Source organism: Hordeum vulgare, chromosome 5H, assembly GCF_904849725.1.
Source record: "Hordeum vulgare subsp. vulgare chromosome 5H, MorexV3_pseudomolecules_assembly, whole genome shotgun sequence".
Classification (NCBI taxonomy): Eukaryota; Viridiplantae; Streptophyta; class Magnoliopsida; order Poales; family Poaceae; genus Hordeum; species Hordeum vulgare.
Window position 1 is genome coordinate 76071712 of NC_058522.1, and position 25122 is coordinate 76096833.

General features: G+C 44.4%; 2 protein-coding genes across 4 annotated transcripts in view; one reads left to right on the forward strand and one right to left on the reverse strand.

The window, feature by feature from the left end:
* Positions 1 to 1994: 1994 nt before the first annotated feature.
* On the forward strand, positions 1995 to 10236 carry LOC123452625 (disease resistance protein Pik-2-like). Its single transcript, XM_045129320.1, has 3 exons — positions 1995 to 3445; positions 6869 to 7543; positions 7904 to 10236. Exons 1-3 carry the CDS (start codon positions 2399 to 2401, stop codon positions 9821 to 9823), a joined length of 3642 nt encoding a protein of 1213 aa, XP_044985255.1. The 5' UTR covers positions 1995 to 2398; the 3' UTR covers positions 9824 to 10236.
* Positions 10237 to 10818: 582 nt separating this feature from the next.
* The window catches only part of LOC123452624 (endoribonuclease Dicer homolog 2a), a 42842-nt gene continuing 28538 nt past the window's right edge, over positions 10819 to 25122 (reverse strand). For all 3 annotated transcript variants that reach the window (XM_045129318.1, XM_045129317.1, XM_045129319.1), the window contains 9 exons: positions 24827 to 25053; positions 23852 to 24126; positions 23314 to 23732; positions 23138 to 23241; positions 20604 to 20800; positions 19975 to 20184; positions 13757 to 14170; positions 12138 to 12419; positions 10819 to 11455 (listed from right to left, as the gene is read on the reverse strand). In XM_045129318.1, coding sequence (XP_044985253.1) covers positions 11114 to 11455; positions 12138 to 12419; positions 13757 to 14170; positions 19975 to 20184; positions 20604 to 20800; positions 23138 to 23241; positions 23314 to 23732; positions 23852 to 24126; positions 24827 to 25053 — 2470 coding nt within the window. In that variant the 3' untranslated portion in view covers positions 10819 to 11113. The remainder of the gene's footprint in view (positions 11456 to 12137; positions 12420 to 13756; positions 14171 to 19974; positions 20185 to 20603; positions 20801 to 23137; positions 23242 to 23313; positions 23733 to 23851; positions 24127 to 24826; positions 25054 to 25122) is intronic.

A 25122-nucleotide genomic window follows, 5' to 3' on the forward strand; every position in this document is an offset into this window, starting at 1 on the left:
CCAGTCCGCTTAGTCGCCGTCGATATTTGTTTAATCCCACGGCTAAGGGAACACAAGTTAATCACCCGTCCCGCTGCTAAGCTCTAACCTTCCATTTTTTACATTAGTCATTTTCCCCAAAATCATTCTTCCGTTTCACCTTTCCATACCTATACGCTGTCTCTCTCTTCTGCCGCCGGCACATCTCGCCCGACACACACCACGTCATCCACAGTGTCTGCCCAGTCTTCTCCAACTGCGCCGCCCGATGCGATCCCCCGGTCAACGTGCTTCCAACCCACAACACCGACGATCACACCATCCAAGGCACCGACCAGATCCGATCACCTGCACTGCCCGGTTCCTCGATGCAGCCCTCGGGCGACCTCGGCGGCGCGCCGTACTGAATTTAGGTGGCCCTGCCGTTATCCCCATTGTGTTTCTTGCATGACCTGCTTGCCCGTAAGATCAACTGGTTGCTTGAGTACCCAAGTTTTGGGTTCTGTCAATTTTCAATTTCTAAAATCCTAGTTAAGGACCTTAAAAAATCCTAGTTAAGTTCTAACATATTGTTTGCTGATAAATTGCATCTTGGTGTATTCCTTGTTGTTGGGTGTGAATCTGTACCAACCATTCTGTATTGCATCACGAAATCATCAACCAAATTCTATTTATTTTGTATGTATGTATATCACACAAATATGCATTCTCATGTTGGTGGCAGAAAATCTTAGTTTATTTGTGTTTTCTTTTTTCACGTCTCCAAGCAACATCATTTTCTAGAGCACTCTTTTGATGCTTATGCTTCTTACTGATGGTGCTTCATAATTGTAATACACATGCTTCTTTGGGCTAGAGTTTTCTTCCATAGGTTAAAAACAATTTGGTGATTTGTTTTTATATAGTTCACACAAAATGTGCATTCCCATGTTAGCCGCAATCTTAGACCATTTCCATTCACAATATTCTATGCTTTCAATTAAGATGAACCATATCGGGATAGCATATTTTCCATGCTGTCCGCAAGTCGGGTTTCAGAATTAGACTTCATGTGCGTCTTCTGTTTATATGAATTGCTTCCATATTTTCTGCATCTTATTTGTAAATAAAATCATGTCCTTGTTATGACCATTGAAACATGCCACGCAAAACATATTTATTCGTTTTAGATAGTTTGCTTTCATAGTTCTTTCTTCATTGTTCTAATTTGTCTGCACCATTGTAATGTAAACATTCTTTGCTTCGTCAACTTTGTACTATTGCATCATACTTAATCCAAGTATGCTTCAAGCAGGTGTGTGTTGCCCTCAGGACGATCGACATCGATGAGATATGTCTATATAGAGGCGACCGATGCATGAACGACTTGAAAGAAGCAAATTTCTTCTGAAATTGTATGAACGGCCGCAATACTACAACTAACGTTAGAAGAATTTTTTTAGCACGATGAAAACAATTTTGTAATGGACGAAAGCTAAGTTTTCTTGTGTTTGAAACATAATAAGATATATTCGATTTGAATTTTTCATGTGGAGCACACGAATATTTGTTGGCCGGACCGAATCAAATTTCAGTTTGGAATGGCAATAGAAGCAAATGTGTCATCAGTGAAAGCATTTCTTTTATTATGTTGGAAGCAAAAGTAAATGTTAAATCGGATATAAGTTTTTATTAAATCAATGAATAGTATTTCTCAAAATAAATAAATACGAAATTTTACCAAGATGAGACATTATAGATTTTTGAGTGATGAAAGCACGTACCAGAGGCAGCATAGTCAAATCGGTTCCTATAAGCGTTAACCGTTATGAGGCGTACTTTCCGGCAGCAGTTAAAGAAATCTAAACAGCACCAGCATTTCTCTCGCGTAAATCTAATCGTTCAATACACTACCAATCCTATGGCTAGAGATCGGTCGGATGGATAGTCTGATGTGTCAGCACAGTCGTGCGTGTGTTGGTGTGTTGTGTGTCAAAGAAAAATCAACCACCACTTGATAATGTAAACAGCACCGTACCCCTTCGAGAAAATTTCCCCAATCCCTTCTCCGAACCCTGCCTATCCCTCCCTAATCCTCGACTTCACCGAGACGGCCGCTCCCGGCGGTGCGCCGAGCGCGACATACCGGCAACAGGCGGCACCAGGTGACGCGACTCCTCCACTAACCTCCTCAACCTCCCCCGAGCTGCAGCCGCCGCCGACCTCCACCAGATCCCTCCGGTGCTCTCCTACGAACGTCTGCCATCGGATTGGAAGAGGGCGCTGGGCTCCGCCTGGCCCTTGCTTCGCCCACGCCACTGCAACACTTCCAGTTCCACGTACACCCTTGTAGCCAAGCTGATTCTCTTATTAACGACCTGAGTACACCCTGCTGCAGTAAGGATTAGCATTAGCAATCGTATGCAAAACGGGCAGCTAAATGGAGGCCACCGTGCTAAGTCTGGGCAAGTCTGTGGTGATTGGGGCGCTCAGCTACGCCAAGTCTGCCGGTGCCGGGGAGGTAGCCTCGCGTCTTGGGGTCCAGCGTGATCAGGCCTTCATCACCGATGAGCTGGAGATGATGCAGGCGTTCCTGATGGCCGCACACGACGAGCCAGGGGACAAGGACAGGGTGGTCAGGGTATGGGTGAAGCAGGTCCGCGACGTGGCCTATGAGGTTGAGGACTCCCTCCAGGAATTCGATGTCCGGTTACACAAGCAGTCATGGTGGCGCATTGCTCGCACCCTTCTGGACCGGCGCCTCATTGGCAAGCAGATGAGGGAGCTTAGAGCCAAGGTCGAGGATGTCAGCCGCAGGAACAAGCGCTACCGCCTCATTAACGGTGATGGCTCTGGTTCCAAGCCTAGCAATATATCCACAATTAGTGAGTTCCCAATTGCTGGCGTAATGATGTCCGGCACCGAGGAAGCTAGACGGCAGTTGGACAAAGCAAAAATGGATCTCATTCGCCTGATCAATTCCAAGAAGGATGACGACCTTAGAGTGATCGCATTATGGAGAGCAAATGGTGATCTTGGGGAGACCTCTGTCATAAAAACGGCATACGAAGATCTGAAGATGCACAAGAAGTTTGAATGCTTTGCTTGGATCAAGTTGGTGCGTCCTGTCAATCCAACAGAGTACTTGCGGAGTATTTTGAGGCAGTTTTATGTAAATTCACTACAAGGGACAACTATGGAGGCTCAAGATCTTAGGTGGATGGAGATAACAAAGGAAACTGATTTGGTTGATGAGTTCAAGAGATTTGTGAGTACGAAGAGTTACCTGATTGTGCTCCAGAACATACATACTATTGAAGAATGGGACTGCATTAAAGTTTTCTTCTTAAATTACAAGAAAGGAAGTCGAATCATAGTATCCACGGAGCAAGTTGAGGTTGCTAGCTTATGTGTAAGACAACAGGCTGCAGCATCTGACCACAAGCAGTTGCATATGGACCAGGCTCTCTATGCTTTTTATGAGAAGGTATTTTTTTTCTTGTCAAAATATACTCTGACTACTGCTACATTATCTTCAGTCAACTAATGCAGTAATTAACAACAATATCTGACAGTAGGTAAGGTTACTATTTCTCAGTAGTTCTTGTGCACTATTTACCAACATCTAATCTAGTCCTGACACCATGTTGCTGAGTGTGGCAATGTTTAATGATACGCTGATACGAAGCAGACATGGAAGAACCACAGGGTTGGCAGTTGTCACCCAATAGTGTCTTAGAACAATTTCTGAGATATCAATGAGATGTAAACGTTCCATTGGTGGATGGGCAAAATTGTCTGTGATGCAGTCTAGACAGGAAATCAAAACTCGGTCAAGATGATAGATGTACATTTTTTCAAATAAAAATCTGATGATAAATACATCACTCGATTGCTTAGTTTTGTGAACCCTGATCAGAATCAAATAGCATTCATCAATTGATTACAAAATGTTATGGCATCGCCCTAGCTGATTCCAGTGTTTGAGCAATTGCAAATTGAGCAATTTCCAAAGATAAATGTAAAAAGGTACAACACTATACACACAACTGTGCAGGCATGTCTTGTTGAAAATGAAAAAAGACGAACTTATTAGTTGGTAAACATGCCATCCTTTTTTGGATAAAATTTTGCCAACTCTCCTGTTTTCTTTTGGCATCCAAGTTCCGTCATTAACCCTTTTTTAGATAAGTGGGATGCATGATTGTATTTGCTTGATAAATATATGCATATTTAGCATTTCATATAGTTGCTTCTAAATAAAATCATTACTTTATTCCCTTGAACTATTGATGAGTATAACCCACTAAAATGTTTATCTCACATGGTCCTTAAACTTCTCACATTGGATAATTTTACTATCCCTGGTGATTTTCGGATGTGTTCTGTAAAAAATCATTAAGGTTCACCAATGAGCACAACTTTGACACGTCTAGCACATCATGGTGTGATACCAACAGAAGGGCCCCAGGTGACCAGCATCGACCTCTCTGTCATCCTGTTATCCTTAATTTCATGTTTCCTTCTTAAGCCTTCCTCAGAACATTGAGTGTTTCCATATCACGAAAGAAAAAAAATCAAGAGTCACATGGGAGCGTTGCCTCCCACAGTCCCACGTCTCCCGACTAGGGCAGACCTGTCTGCAACTGCCGGTGCTCTACTTACACATTAGCTTGGATAGTGCAGCCATGGAAAAACCACATCACCTTTCCTTCCCCTTTTCTTCTCTATCGATAGGATGTCTCGGAGAGCTGTGCCATGGACGACCATTCCTGCTTGAGGAGCTAGATCACCATGTGTGGTGATCCTAGGCTTCATCTTTTATTGCTGGAATTGGAGAATTTCTGTTGAGGATCGTATCTTGTGATTGAGATTTTTGGAGGTTGAGATCTGCATAGCCTAATGCTTCAATCGTAGAAAAATTTGTGATTAATGGAATGAGGTTGAAACTACTTACTAGATTTCTTGATAGTTCAGTGAAAAGGACTCGATTACGATTTTCTGTTGTCATCCCATTGAATTTTGAAAGCTTGTCTCTTTAAAATGTTTCTATTGGAAAATTTGGAAGCTCATGGAATGATAGTTGATACTTGAAAGCACTATTATTTTGCATTTTTCTTCCTAAGTGTGTGTCCGCTTGCTGATGAATGCCGATGGAAGTGACTGCTCCAGAGGCAGAGCCGGATGTGGGGGGCGTCTGAAGGCAAAGCAAAAGGTGAAGGCACCATCACAACGGTTAGCCAATAATTTGCAGTCCCCGTGCTTTTGATTTGCATGAAAGACAATCTCGTTAGATCACCTGATTTCCACTGCAGCTTCTTCTCTCTGTCGTCCAAGCATCTTGTGTTCCCGACCATAGGGACTGGCATTGGAGATAGAAGACTTTGTGGGAAAGTTACCAACGTTTATGTTTTGGTAACAGCCATGGATTCGGATGGTGGCGCTTCTCTCTCCTTGTCACCATGAAGGGAGAACGATGGGGAGGGGTATGATGCGACACAGGGCCTGCGTGATGCTATTCGGTTGGTGGGATGAGTGCTAGGATGGTTTATTTTGTCTGTGGGGGCAGCAGCTCCTCGGACACATTAAAGGTGTTCGAGCAAATGTTGGTACGGTATTGTGGCTGATGGATGCGTGGGCTGCAGAGAAGAGAGGAGATCAGCAAATCTCACACTTGTCTTGCTGGTCACTTACATCCCATGTTGTAGATCCAGGCATGTTGAGCATTAGGAGCTCATTGACGCTGATATTCTTATCTTTTAGTGATGCATCTAGATTGGTAAAAGCGTTTCAGCGTACATGTTCATCTGGTTTTGGCACTTGCATCGTAGGAGATGGGATCATTTTAGGTTTACATGTGTGATTTGTGGCGTGCTTTTGTGGTGCTGAGCCCATATTGATGATCATAATTATCATGTTATAGTTCACTTATTGACTAATACTGCTCTTGTAATTGAATTAAAACTTATTTGACCTGCAAACTGCATAATTTTTACATAGTTTTCCTTGGAAATTATTTGATTGTGAACAATGGAAAATGTCATATGAACATCTGCAAAAATTAAAAGGGAAAAAATGCAGCAAGACACAGCTCTAGGAGCTGGTGTAGCGCAGAACTACAACTCTGAGCTTCTTTAACTGATACCCTGGACACTAGGGTAACAAAAAAACGTAATCAAGTCAATTAAGATGAAATCTAACAGATGGTGCCCTCATGGCATATTGTCATGTACTGTGACGGTGACTTGGCTCATTTTCGGCTTGAGTCGGCAAGTGAGCTCGGTTCGAGCAGAGCAGACTCGTTGAGCTGTACAACAAAAACCTTGACTTAAAAAAACAGCCAAAGATCCAAACTTCTCAAAAAAAAAATCTTAGAAAATTCTAGTAATACAACCTATCTTCGTCAGAGTGTTCTGGGAACTTCTTAGCACATTTTGGTGAGCCATTTCAATGTCTGGATTTTTTTTTTGTAATTCTCTACCAAATTTGAAGTCTAAGCCAAAAAGCGTTCAAACTTCCCTAGAATACTCATGGAATGTAGATTGAGTTACTAGATTATTTTTCTTATTTATTTGGAAAATTAGAGTTTTGCTTTAAAATTTGGCCCACAATTGAAAAAGCAACCCATTTTTTTTAAAGATCTCAGTGAACCGGCAATGCTCAAGACGAGCTCACCTATCAGCTTAAGCCAAAAATGAGCTGCCCCTGCTATAGTCAACGCCATGTGGGCCACATCTGTTGGATTTCATTTTACCTGACAGAGTGGGGTATCAAACCACCATAGAGTTGTAGTTTTGCGTTACAACAACCTCTAGAGTTGTGTCTTGCTGCAGTTTACTCAAATTAAAACTTGCTGAAACATTACTGGGGAATAGAAGGCAGCACCTAATCATTATCTATTTGTGTATAGGGTTTGCAAGATGGAGCTGATGCAACTGAGGCAGGTTCTAGCTTTAACATAGCTAGTACCACTAGTAGCAACTCTGCAGACAACAAGAGCATCACTCACACAGAGACGACGATAGCTGATTTTAAGGAATATGAGCAAGTCGGTCGAGAGAAAGAAAAATCTGATATTATCAAACTAATTTCAAATGAAGATAGCCAACAGCTTGATGTGATTTCTGTGTGGGGAATGGGCGGTCTTGGGAAAACAACACTAGTTAGAGATGTGTATCAAAGCCAACACCTCAGCGTCAAATTCAGGTACCGCGCTTGTGTAACAATTATGCATCCCTTCAATTGTGACGAGCTCATCAAGAGCTTAGCTCGACAATTAGATGCAGAGGATTATGAAAATAAGGAGGAAACAGGCTTGGCGGGTGGTAGAACAAAACCTAGGCTCCAACGGTCACTGACGGACATTTTAGAAGGAAAGAAGTACTTGATTGTTCTTGATGATCTATCGTCTACCACAGAATGGGACTCTATAATACAACATTTACCTGCAAGGGAAACATCAAGTCGTATCATAGTCACCACAAGATCAGAAAATATTGCTAGGCACTGTTCAAAGAAACAAGAAAACATATACAAACTTCAAATTCTGGGGTATGAAGATGGACTTAACCTTTTCATGGAAAAGGTACATGCGACTCTATCATCATGCATTAATGCCCTATTTGTTTAATTTCTATTTTGTAAGTGCCAAGATCTTTTCTTTAATGAGTTTTGTTAGCACACACAATCTGTATTTTGACAAGGTTCCCCCACCATATTAATTTAACACGTTGAGATTATTTTAGAAGATAGCTAAAACCCTGTAGGGGGCATGACTGGCTGGAGTATTTCATGTACCTAGCTAGTATCTACTTGCATGCTTAATTAAAGAACTAACTGTGCAATTTACCTTTATTAATAGACTTTTAAAGCACAAACTCCGTTATTAGGCTTGCAGCTAATTTAGTTTTGTGGCAACTAAAAATTTGAAGTGAACACATTTCAGGTATTTCACAAGATTACATATCTCAATGATGAATATCCAGAGTTGGTTGAACAAGCAAATCTGATCTTAAAGAAGTGTGATGGACTTCCCCTTGCAATTGTTACCATAGGTGGCTTCTTGGCAAACCAACCTAAAACCGCTTTGGAGTGGATGAAATTGAATGACCATATTAGTGCCGAGTTGGAGATGAATCCAGAGCTTGAAAGGATAGCAGCAGTCCTTAACAAAAGTTACGATGGTTTACCCTACCATCTCAAGTCATGTATGCTGTATTTCTCCATCTTCCCCCAAGATGACAAGGTTAGCCAGAGACGTCTGGTGCGTCGGTGGATTGCAGAGGGCTACTCAAGGGAGTTGCGTGGCAAGTCCGCGGAGGAAATAGCGGAGAGCTATTTCATGGAACTCATAAGCAGGAGCATGATCTTACCATCTCAAGAATCCATTCATAGTAGAAGAGGAGTTGACTCCTGCCAAGTTCATGATCTCATTCGTGAAATTGGTATCTCAAAATCAGCGGAGGATAATCTTGTTTTCACATTGGAGGAAGGCTGCGGATTAAACAACCGGGGAACAATCCGCCATCTTGCCATAAGTAGTAGCTGTAAGGGAGATCAGTGCGACTTCAAGAGCATAGTGGACATGTCCTGTATAAGATCATTAACGGTGTTTGGGAAGTGGAGGCCATTTTTCATGTCTGAGAAGATGAGGTTGCTGCGAGTGCTGGACCTAGAGGGGACATCAGGTCTAGTTGATCATCATCTTACGGGCATTGGGAAGCTTCTTCATCTAAGGTTCCTTTCCTTAAGAGGATGTGATGATATTTATCACTTGCCAGACTCGTTAGGGAACCTGAGGCAGCTGCAAACACTAGACGTTACATATACAAGCATAATTGAACTACCGAGGACCATTATCAAGCTTAGCAAGCTAGAGCATATTCGTGCTGGGGGCATTGGAAGTAACGATGGTGGTACACATGAAACATATGCAGATACCCTATGCACTTTGGCCTTGTCATCAATGGCATTCTGTGTGGGATGCTGCGCACCTCAGGTTCTGAAAGAGGTCATGGATATGGATGGTGACCCTAACAGGCGTGATGCATGCACTGCGTGTTGCTGCAATAAATTACCTTCTGCCACGACGCGCCGAAGTCCAAATGGTGTTGAAGTGCCAAGAGGGACTCGTAGACTGAAAGCCCTGGACACAATGGGTGTTGTGAATGTGTCAGGATCAAGGGGTAAGGCTGTTCTAAATGACCTAAGAAGCCTCACTAGGCTGCGGAAGTTAAGAGTGACCGGCATCAACAGGAAAAACTCTCAAGATTTGTGTTCAGCCCTTTCAAAGCTCAGTTGCCTGGAATCGTTGTTAGTGCGGTCAGAGGGAAACCCTGGTTTATCTGGCTGCTTGGATGCCCTATCATCACCTCCGAAAAAACTACAGAGCCTGAAGCTGTATGGTAACCTGGTGAAATTGCCCGACTGGATGGAGGCACTCCGGAATCTCGTGAAGATGGAGCTACGGAGCAGTAGGATACTGGAGGTTGATGCAGCCATGCAGGTCCTCGGCAATTTGCCAAACCTGGCCATACTGCGTCTGTTGAGGCACTCGTTCGCTGGCGAAGAGCTTCGTTTCAGTCTCAACCGGGACGCGGCATTCCCGAGTCTGACGGTGCTGGAGCTCAGCCTCCTAGACAAGCTCAAATCTGTGGAGTTCCATGGAGGGGCGGCCCCAAAGATTGAGCTGCTACAGTTCCGTGGCTGGCGTTACAAAGCCAACACAGTTTTGTTTGCAGGGCTGCCGTCTCTCCCGAGCCTCAAGCAAGTTTTGCTCAAGGGTCGCTATGAGGATGGCTTCGTGGATGATTTGCGAGCCCGGCTTGCGGGGAATCCGAACAGACCTGTTTTGAAGCTCAACTGAATTGCTTCAGACTGCTTCTACCTGTTTCAAAGATCAACTCACACATATTTGGTCATGGTAGTATACATAAGCTGCTTGGTGTATCCCCACAAGAAAAAATTGTATATATACTAGAATAATGGTAGTACCAAAGTCATTACGAAGAATCCAGTCTGGCCATCATGCTCCAGCCAATGTATCTGTTGGATCGAAAGCTCCATACATGGCAAGGTTTTGCTTCTTTGTTGGGTTATTATAGATTGGTATAGATTACTGTGAAAAAGAGCTTGGTTGTAGATATGGATCGAAAGTTCCATACACATCTCAAGCTTGCTAGTGTATAATCTTCTCAGCAGTAGATGGATGCCTGGCACTAAATCCAACTAAAGTCGATCAGACTATTGTTCAGCAGTTTGCAAAACTTGTTATGCTTACTTTCCTGATGCAGATGCAGATATATGTTGGTCTGTGCCCGAATGCTGTAAAATGCATTTGGCCGTGTTCAGTCATAACTCACTATATAAATATAGCATATTTTCAAGGATACACCATGGAGAGGTGTATATCAATATCATAGAAGAGCCAAGCGGCTCGAGAGCGACTAGAGGTGCATCAATATCATAGAAGAAGAGACAAGCGGCTGATACAACCTGTCGGCAAACAGTTCACAACACCACAACTACAACGCCTTTCGGCTGTTCGCTCAATGTTCAAGGATGGCAATGACGTCACGAAGAGAGAAGTGATGATGATGATGCTTACATGTTGTCTTGCTAAGGTCCTCCTTGCAGTGATGTGAGTGGTATCTTGTGTGCCTCTCCACAGTTGTGAAGGTTCTTCACCAGGTTTATCAAAATTAACTGGGCAATCTGGTTCTCGCTTGGTTTTTCACAATTAACCAAACAGATCTTTTCTTCTTAACAATGCATCCTGCCATTTAAAAAAAACAATTACCAGCCCTACAAAAGGTACCCCCGCTCAAAAAATAAAAGATACATGCACTGCACTGCCCGATGGAGAGAAAAAGATATTCCAGCTTTCCACTCAAGATTGTGCTTACAACTGTACAAGTAGAAGTCTAAGGATACTGTAGCATTATCGTCTGTACCATGGTTCTGAGAGACGATGCCCGTACTTCACAGATGTGCAGTTCAATAGTCTGAATATTCACAAGCAATGATTGAGCTGCACATTTGTCAAGTACACGCATACTCCCACAAAAACTTCAAAAGGCTACCTACAGGCTAGTCACAATACAAGTGAAGTCGGAAGGAGCTATACAGTATTGCATCATCTGCAAATGCAAGCGTGTCATGGTACTATAGCCTTCAGATCTTCTAGCAGCAACTTCGCTGCAAGCTTTTTTGCGACAACCTTATCAGGGCCAGTTCCAGTTGCTGAGTAGGTAGTCCCTTCTACCTGTACCTCCCCAACCACCGAAGACACTCCATCTTTCTGGACCTTTGTGTAAGACCTGCTATAAGACCTGCGATCACAAAATTCCTGCAGCAGTTTCACTGGGTCACGCTCAACCGTCTCCGGTGTCGCAAGAGGCTCCAATAGCTTTTTCATGCTTCTCCAAACCACCTCTTTGTCATACTTGCTGTCAAGATAAATGGCACCGGCTAATGATTCAATAACATCCCCAAGAACCTGTTTCGTTTGCAAATAAGCAGCAGGCAAAACGTCAGTTATGTGACAGAATTGAAAAGAATCCACAAGTGGACAAAACATAGGATGCTTATGAAAATCTAGAAACTATATCCACTTTAGAAAACAAATAGAGCAACCACGTCTCAAGACTCAACAATAGTTGTTCACACCCTGCACAGTTTAAGAACTTGAATTTGTATTTAAATTCATATTCTAGTCCAAAGCTAGTGAACAAAGAGCATGTTGAAGGGGAATAGATGATAGTTTTGTATCAGCCATTGCCTTATCCCTATTAGGGTAGGTGATTCAATAATCTGAATCGAATATTTGTTATCCAGGCAATTATGTGTATTTGCATAAACAAAGATGTAAGCCACACGGCAAATTTGGATCGGTAACAGGTCGCCTACAGTAGTACTCAAAATTTTAAAGGTGATATTTTACTGATTAAAATAAGGAACTGCACAGCGACCAGTACCAGCCTAGGTTGGTTGTGAGTCTGCCAGTCTGGTGATTTTGTATCCTTGCAACCATGGAATGACTGGTAGTACATGCGTTTTGAGGGGTTTCTGAAAGAGTACAGGCAAATACCAGACCAAGCAAAAACAGAAGTGCAAGAAAGCATGTAATGAATAATAACTATACGGATCAAATCAAAATCATCAAACAGAAGAAGAGGCACCTTGGGTAGACCAATGCCAGCTTCCCAACCATGTGATGGACCTGTAAATCGGTGCTTAGTAAAATTCTCAAAGTAGTAAGCCATCCTTCCGTGCAATGGCAATGACGAATGAAGAATGTGCTTGTTTAGTCCTGCTTTAGCAGCTGCATGCGCATAGCAATTGTTGTTAACGGAAGCAGATCTAAGATCTGTCAACAATTCTGGAGTACATTCAGGGTACTTATTGTAGAAATATATAGTGAAGAGATGGTCCAACACAGCGTCTCCGAGAAACTCAAGCCTCTGCATAAGGGCACAAACTTGTAAGAACATCACCCAAAGAAACTACCCAGCTATATTTACTACAGCTTTGCTAGACTTCAATTCAGCTACAGTGTATATTCTTCAGAGTGCTATAATTGAATTTGCATACCAATAGATTGTTAACCATAGCAACCAAAAATTTCTACCAAATCTCACATTCTCGCTAGTCTTCAGAATGTATAACTAATATAAACTTTTGTGGTGTCATCAAGACAACAAGAACTTCTCATTCTTTCATCCGAGTATAGAAGTGTAGGCTACCATAAACTGGAAGGATACACTTTTTGGCACCCCAATTGTATAAGTGGGCTACCATAAATCAGCGGGGTCGATTTTTTGGCAACTCGGTTTCAGTCCAGCCCACTAAAACATTTTAAGTGCATCTAGTTATATCTGAAACATCAATATGAAAAAACTAAATTTGTGATTACATAGTGTAGTAACAAAAAGATCTTACTCACAGACTAATAATCTTATCTATAATCTGAACTTAATGATTTTATTTCTGAACGATGTACATGGAGGATCTGCAAGCAAGAGTACCACACGGCCCTTCTAATTACATTGATGATGTGCGTGCAACAGTTCCACAAGGTACTGCTTATCTCAACAGTAGCAGACCCACTGTAGCTTGCACACGACATCGTTACTTACTGTTTGCAGTTATTTATCCTTTAAGCCCTCAGTAATTCTCTTCTTGAATGAGCAAACATATGTACTGTGTTTCCGGACACTTTTAAAAGGTTAATATTGTTACAATATATGTGGATTGCACTAGCCCTTTCCATCAGTTCGGACTTTTGGTTGCGTTGGCTAGTGCATGAAGCTTACCAAATATAATATAATACTGTCATGTACTCCCTCCGTACCAAAATGTAAAACCATTTTGACACTTTCATTAGGCTTAGTCTTGTATCCTCAATAATTCTCTTCTTGAATGAGCATACATGTGTTGTTGTGTTTCCCGGCACTTTTAAAATGTTAATATAATATAATAAAGTCAATATTTCATTATGCTTAGTCTTGTATTGATATAATTCAGCTAGATATTTACTGTACATTATAATCATGTATAGCGCAATATATAAAAAATGCATTAAATATTATTTTCTATAGACCTCATGCATTACAAGAAACTTGGTGCGGTTGCCTAGCCAATTTATCCCACAGGCAGGCACCTAGTGCCATGGGTACCACTTACCAGTGTAGCAACAGTGTTCATATATTTGCGCTTGGTGAAGAAAGTTCCATGAAAGATAAAATATGGAGGAGCTAATGAAAGTAAGATAGAGAGGTCCAGAGGTTTTCAAATCAACCTGATAGCATGCAGTAGTGCCAGCAGTCTGGTATGACCCATGTGTCAATGCTTCCACCAACAATGAAGTATCCTTGAACTCATAACCAAGAATCATTTCCAAACTTCTCACGTTGATGAACTTTTCAGATTTTAATACAATCTTCCTTTCAAGTGGAATAGTGCTGTGAAATCCTATATCCAATCCTAATGATTTTAGGAAAACAAATGCAGCCTGTTCTCCCGCAGCACCAAGGTAGGCTCCAATCAATGCCTCAACTGTATCTGCTATTCTCTTACTTCTAACAGACATTTTCCTCAAAGTGTGCATATCATTGGAGCTTAAAAAGGAAAATTTGCTGTTACCACACATGTCATAACCAAGCCCTGGAATGATCCAACCTTTTGGGTTAAACTCTTCCCCTTGAATGTAACCCTGGCAACCAAACACAAGGGGAACTAATGTTATCTAGCACCTGATAAAAAAATAATGGTCATATATGAATCTTAATTCTGTGCAGGGTAACAAAAAAATATGCTAATATATTAAAAAAAGGGCAGCCTGGTGCACAGGGTCCAAACACTTCGGGTCTTTTGTATGCAGCCTTTCCCTGCATTTCTGCAAAAGGTTGTTTCTGTTAGGAAGTATTAGTATTAGTCTAGGAGTCCTTATTAGTCTATTAGTATTAATCTAGGAGTCCTTATTAGTCTATGTTTACTTTCCTTGCACCTCAAGTCATGTGTAATATATATATGCCCCTTGGACCTTCAATAAAGATAAGTTGCTTTCCTAACATGGTATTAGAGTCTAGGTTTAGGTCACCGGACGCTACAACTCGTCCTTACGATCCAACTTTTTTTTCTTCCTCTCGATCGATCTGTTCTGGGTCGATCCGCCCAGCTCCTCTCGCTCGGTCCTCTCACGCCGGCGCTCCCTGCAGGCTTCGCTGCTACCTCAGCCATCCTGCCGTTGCGCCGATATACTCGCTGCAGTCCCAGCCGCTGTAGCGCCGATCTCCTCCCTGGTCGTCACTGCCATTCACGGCTGTTGTCGCGCCGCCCTCGCCAGTCTGCCACCGCCGCCGTCCTCCACTCCGGCCGCCGGATCTTCGTTGCTCCACTTCGGATCGACTCTGCTTCTCCTCCATATCGGATCGGGTGGTGGCGCCGCAGTCCAGGTCGACGAGCTGGTGGCCCTGCACGCCGAGGTCGCGGTCGATGAGGCGCTCGACGTGGACGAAGCGGTCGACGCGGAGCTGCTGGCCCTGCACGCCGAGGTCGCGGTCGATGAGGCGCTCGACGTGGACGAAGCGGTCGACGCGGCAGGGGATGGCGATGGCGCCCGGGTGCCTGAAGCCGTACTCGCGCTCGGCCTCATTGAGGAGGCCCTGTTGCTGCGTTCCTGCTAGCCTGCTTTGCTCTGCTGCTGCACACGCGCCTGCAGCTGGCTTTCCCACTGCTGCTGCTAGGTTGCTGTTCTACAAGCCACGTGATCCCCCGTGCTACTCTTCTCCTGCATGTCCATCTGCGTGCTCCTCTATCTACTTCCGCTTGCATGATACTGCTTTGCCACTCCTCTTTGCTAGCTTGTGTACTGCATCTCGTCCTCCCCATGGCCTTTTACCATCGCTTGGCCTGCTACTACTCTGTTTTGGTCTTTGATTTTTTTTACGTTGCTATTGCATCTAGTCTTGAGTTTAATCTATGCTTCTAGCTTTCTATATTTTTTCGCTACGTCCACCAAATCCGTCAATGTTTTGTGTTATCACGTCATGCGAGTCCACCATACCTTTGTCCGTCGGCCTTTTCTCCGGTCCTGATCCTTTCTAAGCAACTTTTGTGGCCTATTTGCCCTTGTTGTTTTCTATAGGATTTTCTGGCCTTCTTTTGCATTGTCGATCTACGTCCATCGTGCCTTATCCGCCGAGCTTCTTTTGCCGACGGTTGTCGTGGACTATGATTTTCCGCGCAATGCTTTATTCTCTTGATGTGTCATCTTCTTTTGACAACCATGTTCTCTTGATACTTATGTTGTATCTTCAAGTGATGCGGTGTCTTTCTCTGATGTGCCATCTCTTCGGTGTCTTCCTCTTGATGTGCCATCTTTTTTTGACAACCCATCTTCTCTTGATACTTATCTTGTATCTTCAAGTGATGCGGTGTCTATCTCTGATGTGCCATCTCTTCGTTCTCTTCTTCGGCGACTCGACAAGTTTTGAAGACTCTTCATGCTACGACGACACTCTCAAGACGCGAATTTGGATTATCATTTTTTTTAGTATTACACTTCTCAAATGCAATGCTATTGCATACGCTTTGCATTTGAGGGGGGTGTTAGGAAGTATTAGTATTAGTCTAGGAGTCCTTATTAGTCTATTAGTATTAGTCTAGGAGTCCTTATTAGTCTATGTTTACTTTCCTTGCACCTCAAGTCATGTGTAATATATATATGCCCCTTGGACCTTCAATAAAGATAAGTTGCTTTCCTAACAGTTTCCAGGACTCGAAGCCATGACTCATGGTGGTCACAAGAAGTCACAAAGCAATAGCTTTACCGCTGCGCCAAGGCTCCCCTTCGATGCTACTCCCTCCGATCCATATTACTAGTCTTAGATTTATCTAGATAGGGATCTGTATCTAGACAAATCTAAGACAAGTAATATGGATTGGAGGGAGTAGTATATTGTAAAAGGGAAAAAACATGCAACTTTAGCAGTGAATAAATTTTGTTCACAGGGAATTTATATTTCTTTGCATAAACGTGGAATTTGTGTTTCATTGCATAACCTAGTCTTAGCCATGTCATACTAAGTAGGAACAGATATAACAATGCCACGAATTGACAGTATTAGCAAACCGTTCGCTGCCCAGCCCCCAGCTTAGGAGATATCTGCACAAAAGATGACCAGAAAACTGTATCCTCGTTATCCTCCAGGAACAGCCCAGCTCACTCGTTGGCAGTAGAGCAACTGCTCAGATAGCGCATGCAAGTGGAACAGATAAGGGAAACCCCAGACCCACCAATGCTAGTGAGAGAAGATAGGTCGGACCAACCTTCAGTTTTTAGATAAGGTGATGTGTCGGCTCTATATATTTGTTCCTTAGGCCTACTGGTAGAAACTAGGGTTCTACCGGGTCTTGGCCGGAGGTTGTAGGGGAAGGAGGGGATTGGCTGTGGTCGCCGGCGTAGAGGCGCCGTCTTGCACGGATGGGGGCGGCGGCTCCTAGTTGGAGCCGATCAAAATAGATTGATCTTTGCTTAATCTCAAAAGTGTTGAGTACATGACTATATATAAGTTCCCTAGGCTATAATAAACTAGGCTACTATTAAGATAACTGGGCCAGTTTGGCTAACTGGGCCTCTGGTCATAACATTTCTCCCCGCCTGTGCAAACAGCTCGTCCTCGAGCTGAACATCTAGAAAATGTTGGCGGAACTCCTTGAGTTGCTCCCAAGGTGCTTGCTCCCAAGGTGCCTTCGGAGGGTTGAGCTGGTCCAAAGTACGGCATGCATCAAGGCCTGGAATGTCGTCGGCGCATTGGAGAGACCGAAAGGCATCACCAAAAATTCAAAGTGATCATGATGGTAGCCAGAACGCAAGTCGAGCATAGGGAATAAGCGTGGCCCTGGCAGCTCCTCCACGAACGGTATAGGAAAATTGACCCTCGTCGTCGTGGCAGTGAGAGCACGGTAATCGAGGCAAAAATGCCACGAGCCCTCGGGCTTGTGAACAAGGAGCACCGGTAAAAGGTCGCCGTGCCGCTGCAGGAGATGAACCAACAGGGGCGGCTCGAACTCTGCTATGGCGGTCGACAGCTGAGAGGGAACTGCTGGAGAAGTGACACCCTCGCCCGTCCACTGCACCATGCGCCCTTGACGCCAGAAAGTCATGGTCAGTGCGTCGACGTCCCAAAGGATGGGTCCGAGCATCCGCAAGAAGTCGACGCCGAGGATGAAGTCGTAGTCGCCCAAGTCGATGCCGACGCACGTGATGGCGAAGGACACGTCGCCGATGAGGATGGGAACCTGTTGCGCAATTCCGTGGCAACGAAGACGGTCACCATTAGCCACGGTAACTCGGAGCTGCTCGCCGCCCGCAGGCTGGAGGGCCAGGCGACGCATAGTAGACGCGGGCAGGAAGTTGTGTGTAGAGCCCGTGTCCAGGAGAGCTAAGAGGCGCTCCCCATTAACCTTCACTGGCAACAGCATCGTTGTTTCAACTCGTATGCCGGCAAGGGCATGCAGGGAGACCACGAGAGCGGTGGTTGACGCCGGGGCTGCCGCCTCGGCAAGCTCGGAGGGAGTTGTATCCTCCACGACTTAGTCGTCCGCCTCCAGGTAGAAGAGGCGCGGGCAGACGTGGCCTGGCACGTAGGGCTCATCGCAGTTGAAACATAACCCCTGGCGACGACGCTCGTTTTGTTCGGCCGGGGTTAGCCGATGGAACGGTCGAGTTGCTGCTGTGGCGGGCATCCCTGTCGCCGGCTGGGTAGGCCGGCTAGGTGCAGACATAGCCAGCTGAGGGGGTGGGCGAGGTGCCTGAGACGGGAACGCCTGCTGCATAACCACCGCTCGCTGCTCGAACGCGCGGGCATAGTACATGGTCGTCTAGATGTCCTGTGGTTCGCGCATCTCGACGTCCACGCGGATGTGGTCGGGGAGGCCCCCGATGAAGAGCTCGGCCCGCTGGCGAGTCGTCACGCCAGGCGCGTGACACGCCAGGGCCTGGAAGCGGTCGGCGAAGTCCTACACCGTGGAGGTGAAGGGTAGGCGGCCAAGCTCCGCCAACCGGCTCCCTTGGATCGGAAGCCCGAAGCGTAGGAGGCAGAGCTCGCGGAAACGCTCCCATGGAGGCATGCCGCCCTCGTCCTGCTCGAGAGCGTAATACCATGTTTGTGCAGCGCCTCGGAGGTGATATGAAGCGAGCCAGGTGCGATCCGACACTGGCGTCCGTTGCCCCCGAAAAAACTGGTCACATTGGTTGAGCCAGCTCAGGGGGTCCTCAGTGCTGTCATAGGTGGCGAAGTCCAGTTTGGCGAAGCGCGGCGGCGTGTGGGTAGGGCCGCCCTGGCAGTACGGCTCGTCGGCGCGAAGTAGTGCAGGGGTCGGCGCCGGGTACCCATCGAGGCCGGCGAAGCTGGAGGGCACGCCGTACTGCAGGGGTGGCGCCGGTGGGGACTGGATGTGCGGTGGCGCCGAGGCCGTCGTGTACACCGGCTGTGACGACCCAGTCACCCAGGCCGGTAGAGGCAATGGCGAGGGGGCAAACCGGAGTTGGTGGATCGGCACCCCCGGCGCAGAGGTAGCGCCCCGCTCGAAGGTGGTTTGTGACGGCGGCGGCAGCTGCAGGGTCGGCTGCAGCGGTCCGACCGAGGGTGGCGAAGGCAGCTGCAGTGTTGGGTGCAACGGCCAGGCGAGCGCGGCGTTTGCCGCCAGCTGTGGCGGCTGCCAGGGCAGCCACGACTGCCCGGCGGCGGTCTGGTGGCGGCGCGACCGGCGGCGGCCCGTAGGGGCGGCCAGGTAGAGCCGGATACCCTGAACGGCGGTGGCCAGGTCGCGGATCGCGCCGGTCAATTCCTCCGGGGTGAGGACAACAGGAAGCGGCGCGTCAGAAGAGGCCGGCACGGGCAGTTGCGGGGCGCCGGCCGTGGTGGTGGTGGTGGACGGCAGCGGAAGGGTTGAGGTGGGCGGCGGCTAAGACATGATCGCACCGAAGCTATCTGATACCAAACTGGTAGAAACTAGGATACTACCGGGTCTTGGCCGGAGGTTGTAGGGGAAGGAGGGGATTGGCTGTGGTCGCCGGCGCAGGGGCGCCATCTTGCACGGATGGGGGTGGCGGCGCGATGGAAGAGGCTGCTAGGGTTAGGGCACCGGCTCCTAGTTGGAGCCGATCAAAATAGATTGATCTTTGCTTAATCTCAAAAGTGCTGATTACATGACTATATATAAGTTCCCTAGGCTATAATAAATAAACTGGGCTAAGCCCCTAATATTATTAAGATAACTGGACCAGTTTGGCTAACTGGGCCTCTGGTCATAAGACCTACAAATTACAATTGGAAACAGCACTTGATCCCTTATTTTTCCTAAGTTGTGGGCTAATGCGGAACACTGCCCGAACATGGTATGCATAATTAGATGATGGATGTGAAATAATTTTGGGCTCCATAATGCAGCACAACGTTACAAGAGCAAATAGACTTCAGAACAAAAGGACTAGCTTAAAAATAAAATTACCACAAGATTGTTGTTGCAGGCCAGCTGGCATAGAGCTGCATTCGAGATTAAGTTTTTCTTCATCTTGGTTAATGTCCCCTCATGCTGAAGCTTGTGTTTGACATACAGATGTTGCGTGGCGATGTACTTGAGGAAAGAATCCCCAAGGGTTTCTAATGATTCCTGTGAAAATTCCTCTTGGCATTCCTTGGTTGTTACTGCTTCTAGAATCTGTAAGTGAGTTGTAAATATATAAAGAAAATTTCAAGTATAAGAAATACCCACTGGGAAGAATTCCAAGTTAAATATTCAGAGTCCCATGTATACTGGCTACAGCATCCAGGCACTCCACTATGGACTAACCAGTCTCAACCCTACATTTTATTGTAATACTAAACAACAACGAAAACTTAGAGCTTATGTTTCACTACTGTCGGGGCCTCCCCAACAGTTTTCGGAAAAAGGAACTTATGTTTCACAATGGAAAAATCAAATTACTCCAAACCTAGAAAAGTAGCACACTCACATTGCCATGAAATATCTATTCTGAAAACTTAAAAAAGGGGGGAAATACATGTTTCCTTTTGACATGTAAGAATATATTAGCTATAAGTTGGAAACCAAACAGAAAATTTCGATCAGAAAAAAACCTTCAGAGCTGGTATGGCAAACTGCTGCATTATTGGGCCCAGTTGATCTTTCAACTTTGCAGAAAGAAGCAGACACTGGATGCGGTACATTACAGAAGGAATAATCGAGAAGCTGTACAAAGTATTAGTAGAGACTGGTGACATGACTAGTCTGCAGAGCTCAGGTGGCAACTCAACACCATGTGAAGTGCACGATTCTACAACAAGGAAAGGTATGGTCAAGTCAGTCGTGGGCGCAGCTGTCATAAACAAGCTCTTCTAATTGAAATATGTTCAAAGTAAGTACTAACTCATTATGCATATTCAATCGATGGTTATGCAAAATATACATGCTTCCTAAGGCCCCTATTTTGGGAGGGCTTAAGCATGAACGGCAAGATTCTGTAACAAAGTATGATCTCATGGTCGCAGCTGTAACAACCAATCTCTGGTAAGTAGTATGATTAAATTGCATAGTTATTTTGTTTTTACTGAAAAGTGTTTAATTCTAACTCATTGTGCATGTTTCATTAATAGTTATGCAAGATACGCATGCTCTCCAAGAAACCTATTTTAGGTGATATACAGCGCAAGGGTAAAGAGAGGTCGGTGTATACCAAACATGACATGGGAGGAGTCCGTAAAGAGAGATCTGAAGGACTGGAATATCACCAAAGAACTAGCCATGGACAGGGGTGCGTGGAATTTAGCTATCCACGTGAAAGAACCATGAGTTGGTTTCTACTCCCTCCGCCCGGAAATACTTGTCATAGGAATAGATGTATCTAGATGTATCTTAGTTCTAGATACATCCATTCTTATACATTTGTGCGACAAGTAATTCCGGACGGAGGGAGTAGATCTTATGGATTTCAGCCCTGGCCACCCCAACTTGTTTGGGACTAAAGGTTTAGTTGTTGTTGTTGCTAAGCACGAGCTTAAAAACCCAAAAACATATGGCCCTACTCAAGATGCTTATCACCTTCAAGCATCCCCACATAGGGGGCAGCCTCTGCTAATTCTGGGGAGTGAGGATGGTGAAGGCTGAAGCCAGTCTTATTGACAGTTTTGACATGTGACTGTTAGACTAATATATACATAGCCATGTACCCTTTGTATTTTCCCCATTGTATAAAGGGCTTTCTGCATATTGTATTTGTTGAAGTATACGTGTGGATTGTCTAGCCCTTTCCATCAGTTCAGACTTATAGTTGCGTTAGCTAACGCATGAAGCTTAACACTCCAGCAGGGCCGGCCCTGAGGGGGGGCGGGAGGGGCGGCCGCCCCAGACCCCCGAAAATGAGGGGGGGCCCGCGCAGGCATGTGCGAGCAGCTCTATAGGATCGGCAACCACTTGCTGGAGCGTGGAGCGTGGAGCAGCCATTAACGATCTGGAAGTTGTTCGTTGGTCTCAGGAAGAAGAGGCTGAAACGTTAATTTTCCTTAGTGGCTGGGCCTTGGGCCTTTTTCTTTCCTTGGCATGGATCGATGTAGGATGGTAGGTCAGTTCTAAGGAAAAAAATGGTGGTGGATCACAACATGTGGGGCAACACTGGTTCAATATAATTAGTGACCCCTCTTTTGGAAGAAGGAATTAGATACGATAAAAAACCCTCAAAAAGATTCAATAAAAAAACCTAGGAATAACCAACAAAGGACAACACTGCCGTTACTCCTCTTCCCTATTTTGTATCAGTATTAATTTGTATATTTTTAGAAGTTGCTTTCATGTTATAAATTGACGGATGATTGTTGCAATAACTTTACTTAGCGATGTACATTTATAAATTAAACTTTGACCTTAATATGTTCGTATAGGCCCATTACAGTTCTTATCTGGCAGATTATACATTTTAAGTCTTAGAAATATCTTCATTATTAATTTTACCATACCAAAAAGTTAGTTCTTCCTACACCGCCATGCGCGTAATTTGGCCCATAAGACCTCAATTTGGCCTTATTTCATGTGCAACCTCAAGCGACCAACGCTTGATCTCCTACGACCAATGTTCAATCACCCGTCCGTTCTGGCTAAAGACGCTCAATCCCCCATCCCGCCGTCCAATCGAAAGAAGACTACACCGCGCCCACCAGTCACTGTTACCTCCAGAATTTAGATAAATATTCTCTGATTCTTTTTCCATAGATGACAACACAATTAGTGACTTTAGATCTAAGCGTATTATATTTATTTCCTTGACAATATTTATAAATTACCTGACATGGTAATTTTCTTATGTGTTTAAATGTTTATTGAAACATTAATTTTATATAGGCATATATCGACTATTTTGATGTTTATATAAAGGCCCCTATTCTATTTCGCCCCGGGCTCCCAAAATCTCAGGACCGGGCCTGCACTTCAGAAGCCTAGTCTTGCAGATGTCAGTGCTGCAAACAGTACTGATTGTATCTGCACACTCATAGTTATAGATGATCAGAAACTGCAAATCGACATCTGCAGATTGCCCAATCTGACAGCGGTTGACAGCATCCATGTCATATAAAAGAATGACTAAAAATACGCTTCTAATGATGCATGAGTCAAAACTAACCTTTTTTATTTTTATAATGGCGCTTGTGGAGGAAATTCCGCACTTCAACAGGACTCCTGGCTGCCAACAGGGGTTGATTTTCATGTGTTAGACTGAGTCCATGCCTGAAAAAGCAATCAGTGAGGACATACATACTCGTGTGTAGATAGATTAACGCTAAAAGGACAAACTTATACCTAGTCTTGAAATAGTTTATGTAGGTAAGGGCACTGCCATCACGAAGGTGCAGAAGAGATTTGGAATTTAAGTCAAGGAACCCATTAACAGCATAGAATTTGCTATTATGAGGGGTGCAAACAATGGAACTTTCAAGCATGCATCTGCACAGAGGACCATCTTTTGTTTGCAGTAAATCAACTTGTTTACAAGAATGGCAATGTCTGATATCCTTGTTACTGCCAACATACACTTGCGAGGTCGAGAACTTGATACTGCACCAATCAACTTTGCCAGAAACTAAGGGTAGCAGCAGGTAGACAATTCCAATGGACACTTGCATCTCATGGGAGTATTTAACAGCATTACTGACCTCAGAATGGTCTTTATTAATAAGCAAAGAAAGAATAGTAGTCTGAAACCTTCTGGCCATAACTACCTGAAGAAACAAACAGTATGTTATTCATCACCAAGACTAGCACAGAAAGAAATCCATTGATGAAAGGGGGGAAGAGAATATATAAGAATGATAAGATCAAAACATAAGCCCCAACTTACCTGTTCTTGATTCAGATGAATGATTCCCACATATTTCATGGCAAGACTAGCATTATCTTGCGCACCAAACAATTGAAGTGAGGTAGAGACAAACTCTGGTCCCAAATCACATTTCACAGCTAGAAGTATGTCATTTGGACAATAAGTTGTTTTCAAGCACCCTTCTACTGAAATCTTATAGCAATAATATATTCCAAGACGAGAAAAGGATGACCAATTGTACACAAATTCCTCTGGGAAGTACACAGGCTGCTCGTGTTGGTATTTCTCAACAACTACATGAGGACCAATGAAGCAATGTTAATGCGCAAGGCCAATCAAATAGCATGTACATATTCATATTGAACAATAATTACGCAGCAAAGAGGAAATAAGTTTCCGACGAGTAACCTTGTATTTTTCAATCTGTGTTCTTAGTCTACACTTTTTAACTATACTGAAAATGCAAAATCAACAAGTACCAAGTAGTATAATTCATGTGAGATACTTTGTACCACTGAATATATTCCGATATGTTTGTACGAGAAGAGCCAATTATAATTATGTGCCAAAACCCACCATGCAATAGGAGTACCATGACTATCTAGGATAAAATCATTTGGCATAGGCTGAGTTTTGCAGTTTTTAAGAACCCAAAGAAGGCCCAAGTTGCTAACTGCAAGAAATTTTATAAACTAGATCATCTAACATTATCAACTCTACCCTGAGAGCACTTTCTTCTCTTCATGGTAGGCTGTCAGGAAAGAGTCTTTTTAGTCACCAACACCACAAATTACCACTATTACGACTTGCACAATGGACTAGCCCAACATGCATAATCAACCATCACAACTTGCATAATAACCTACATAATCAAACATCACAACTTGCATAGTAAACTCCTCACGTGCATAATCCATCACTGCTAAATATGTATAAATTACATAGCTGGACCAAGTGAATTAGTTAGTTTTAGTTGAATTCATTAATAATTACCAATGTCGGGTTCTTCTTCACATGGAAAACCAAATTCTGGTAACAGATAATCTGTTAGGGCGCCGACAGCGTGTAATTCTCGGCAGGCCTTAAGACAAACTGCCTTTTTGAGGGCAGAAACTTCTCCTTCTGCATTAACAGTCTGCACAGGGCTGCTATTGGGAAGGTACAAGGTGCAAGTACGTAGTTCCTTGTCAATAATGAATCTCGGAAGAGGTGTAAAGTATCTGAGACAGAGATATTATCCGTGAGAAACATAAGATACTTGTGCCAGAAAATGATTTGTGATATGAAAC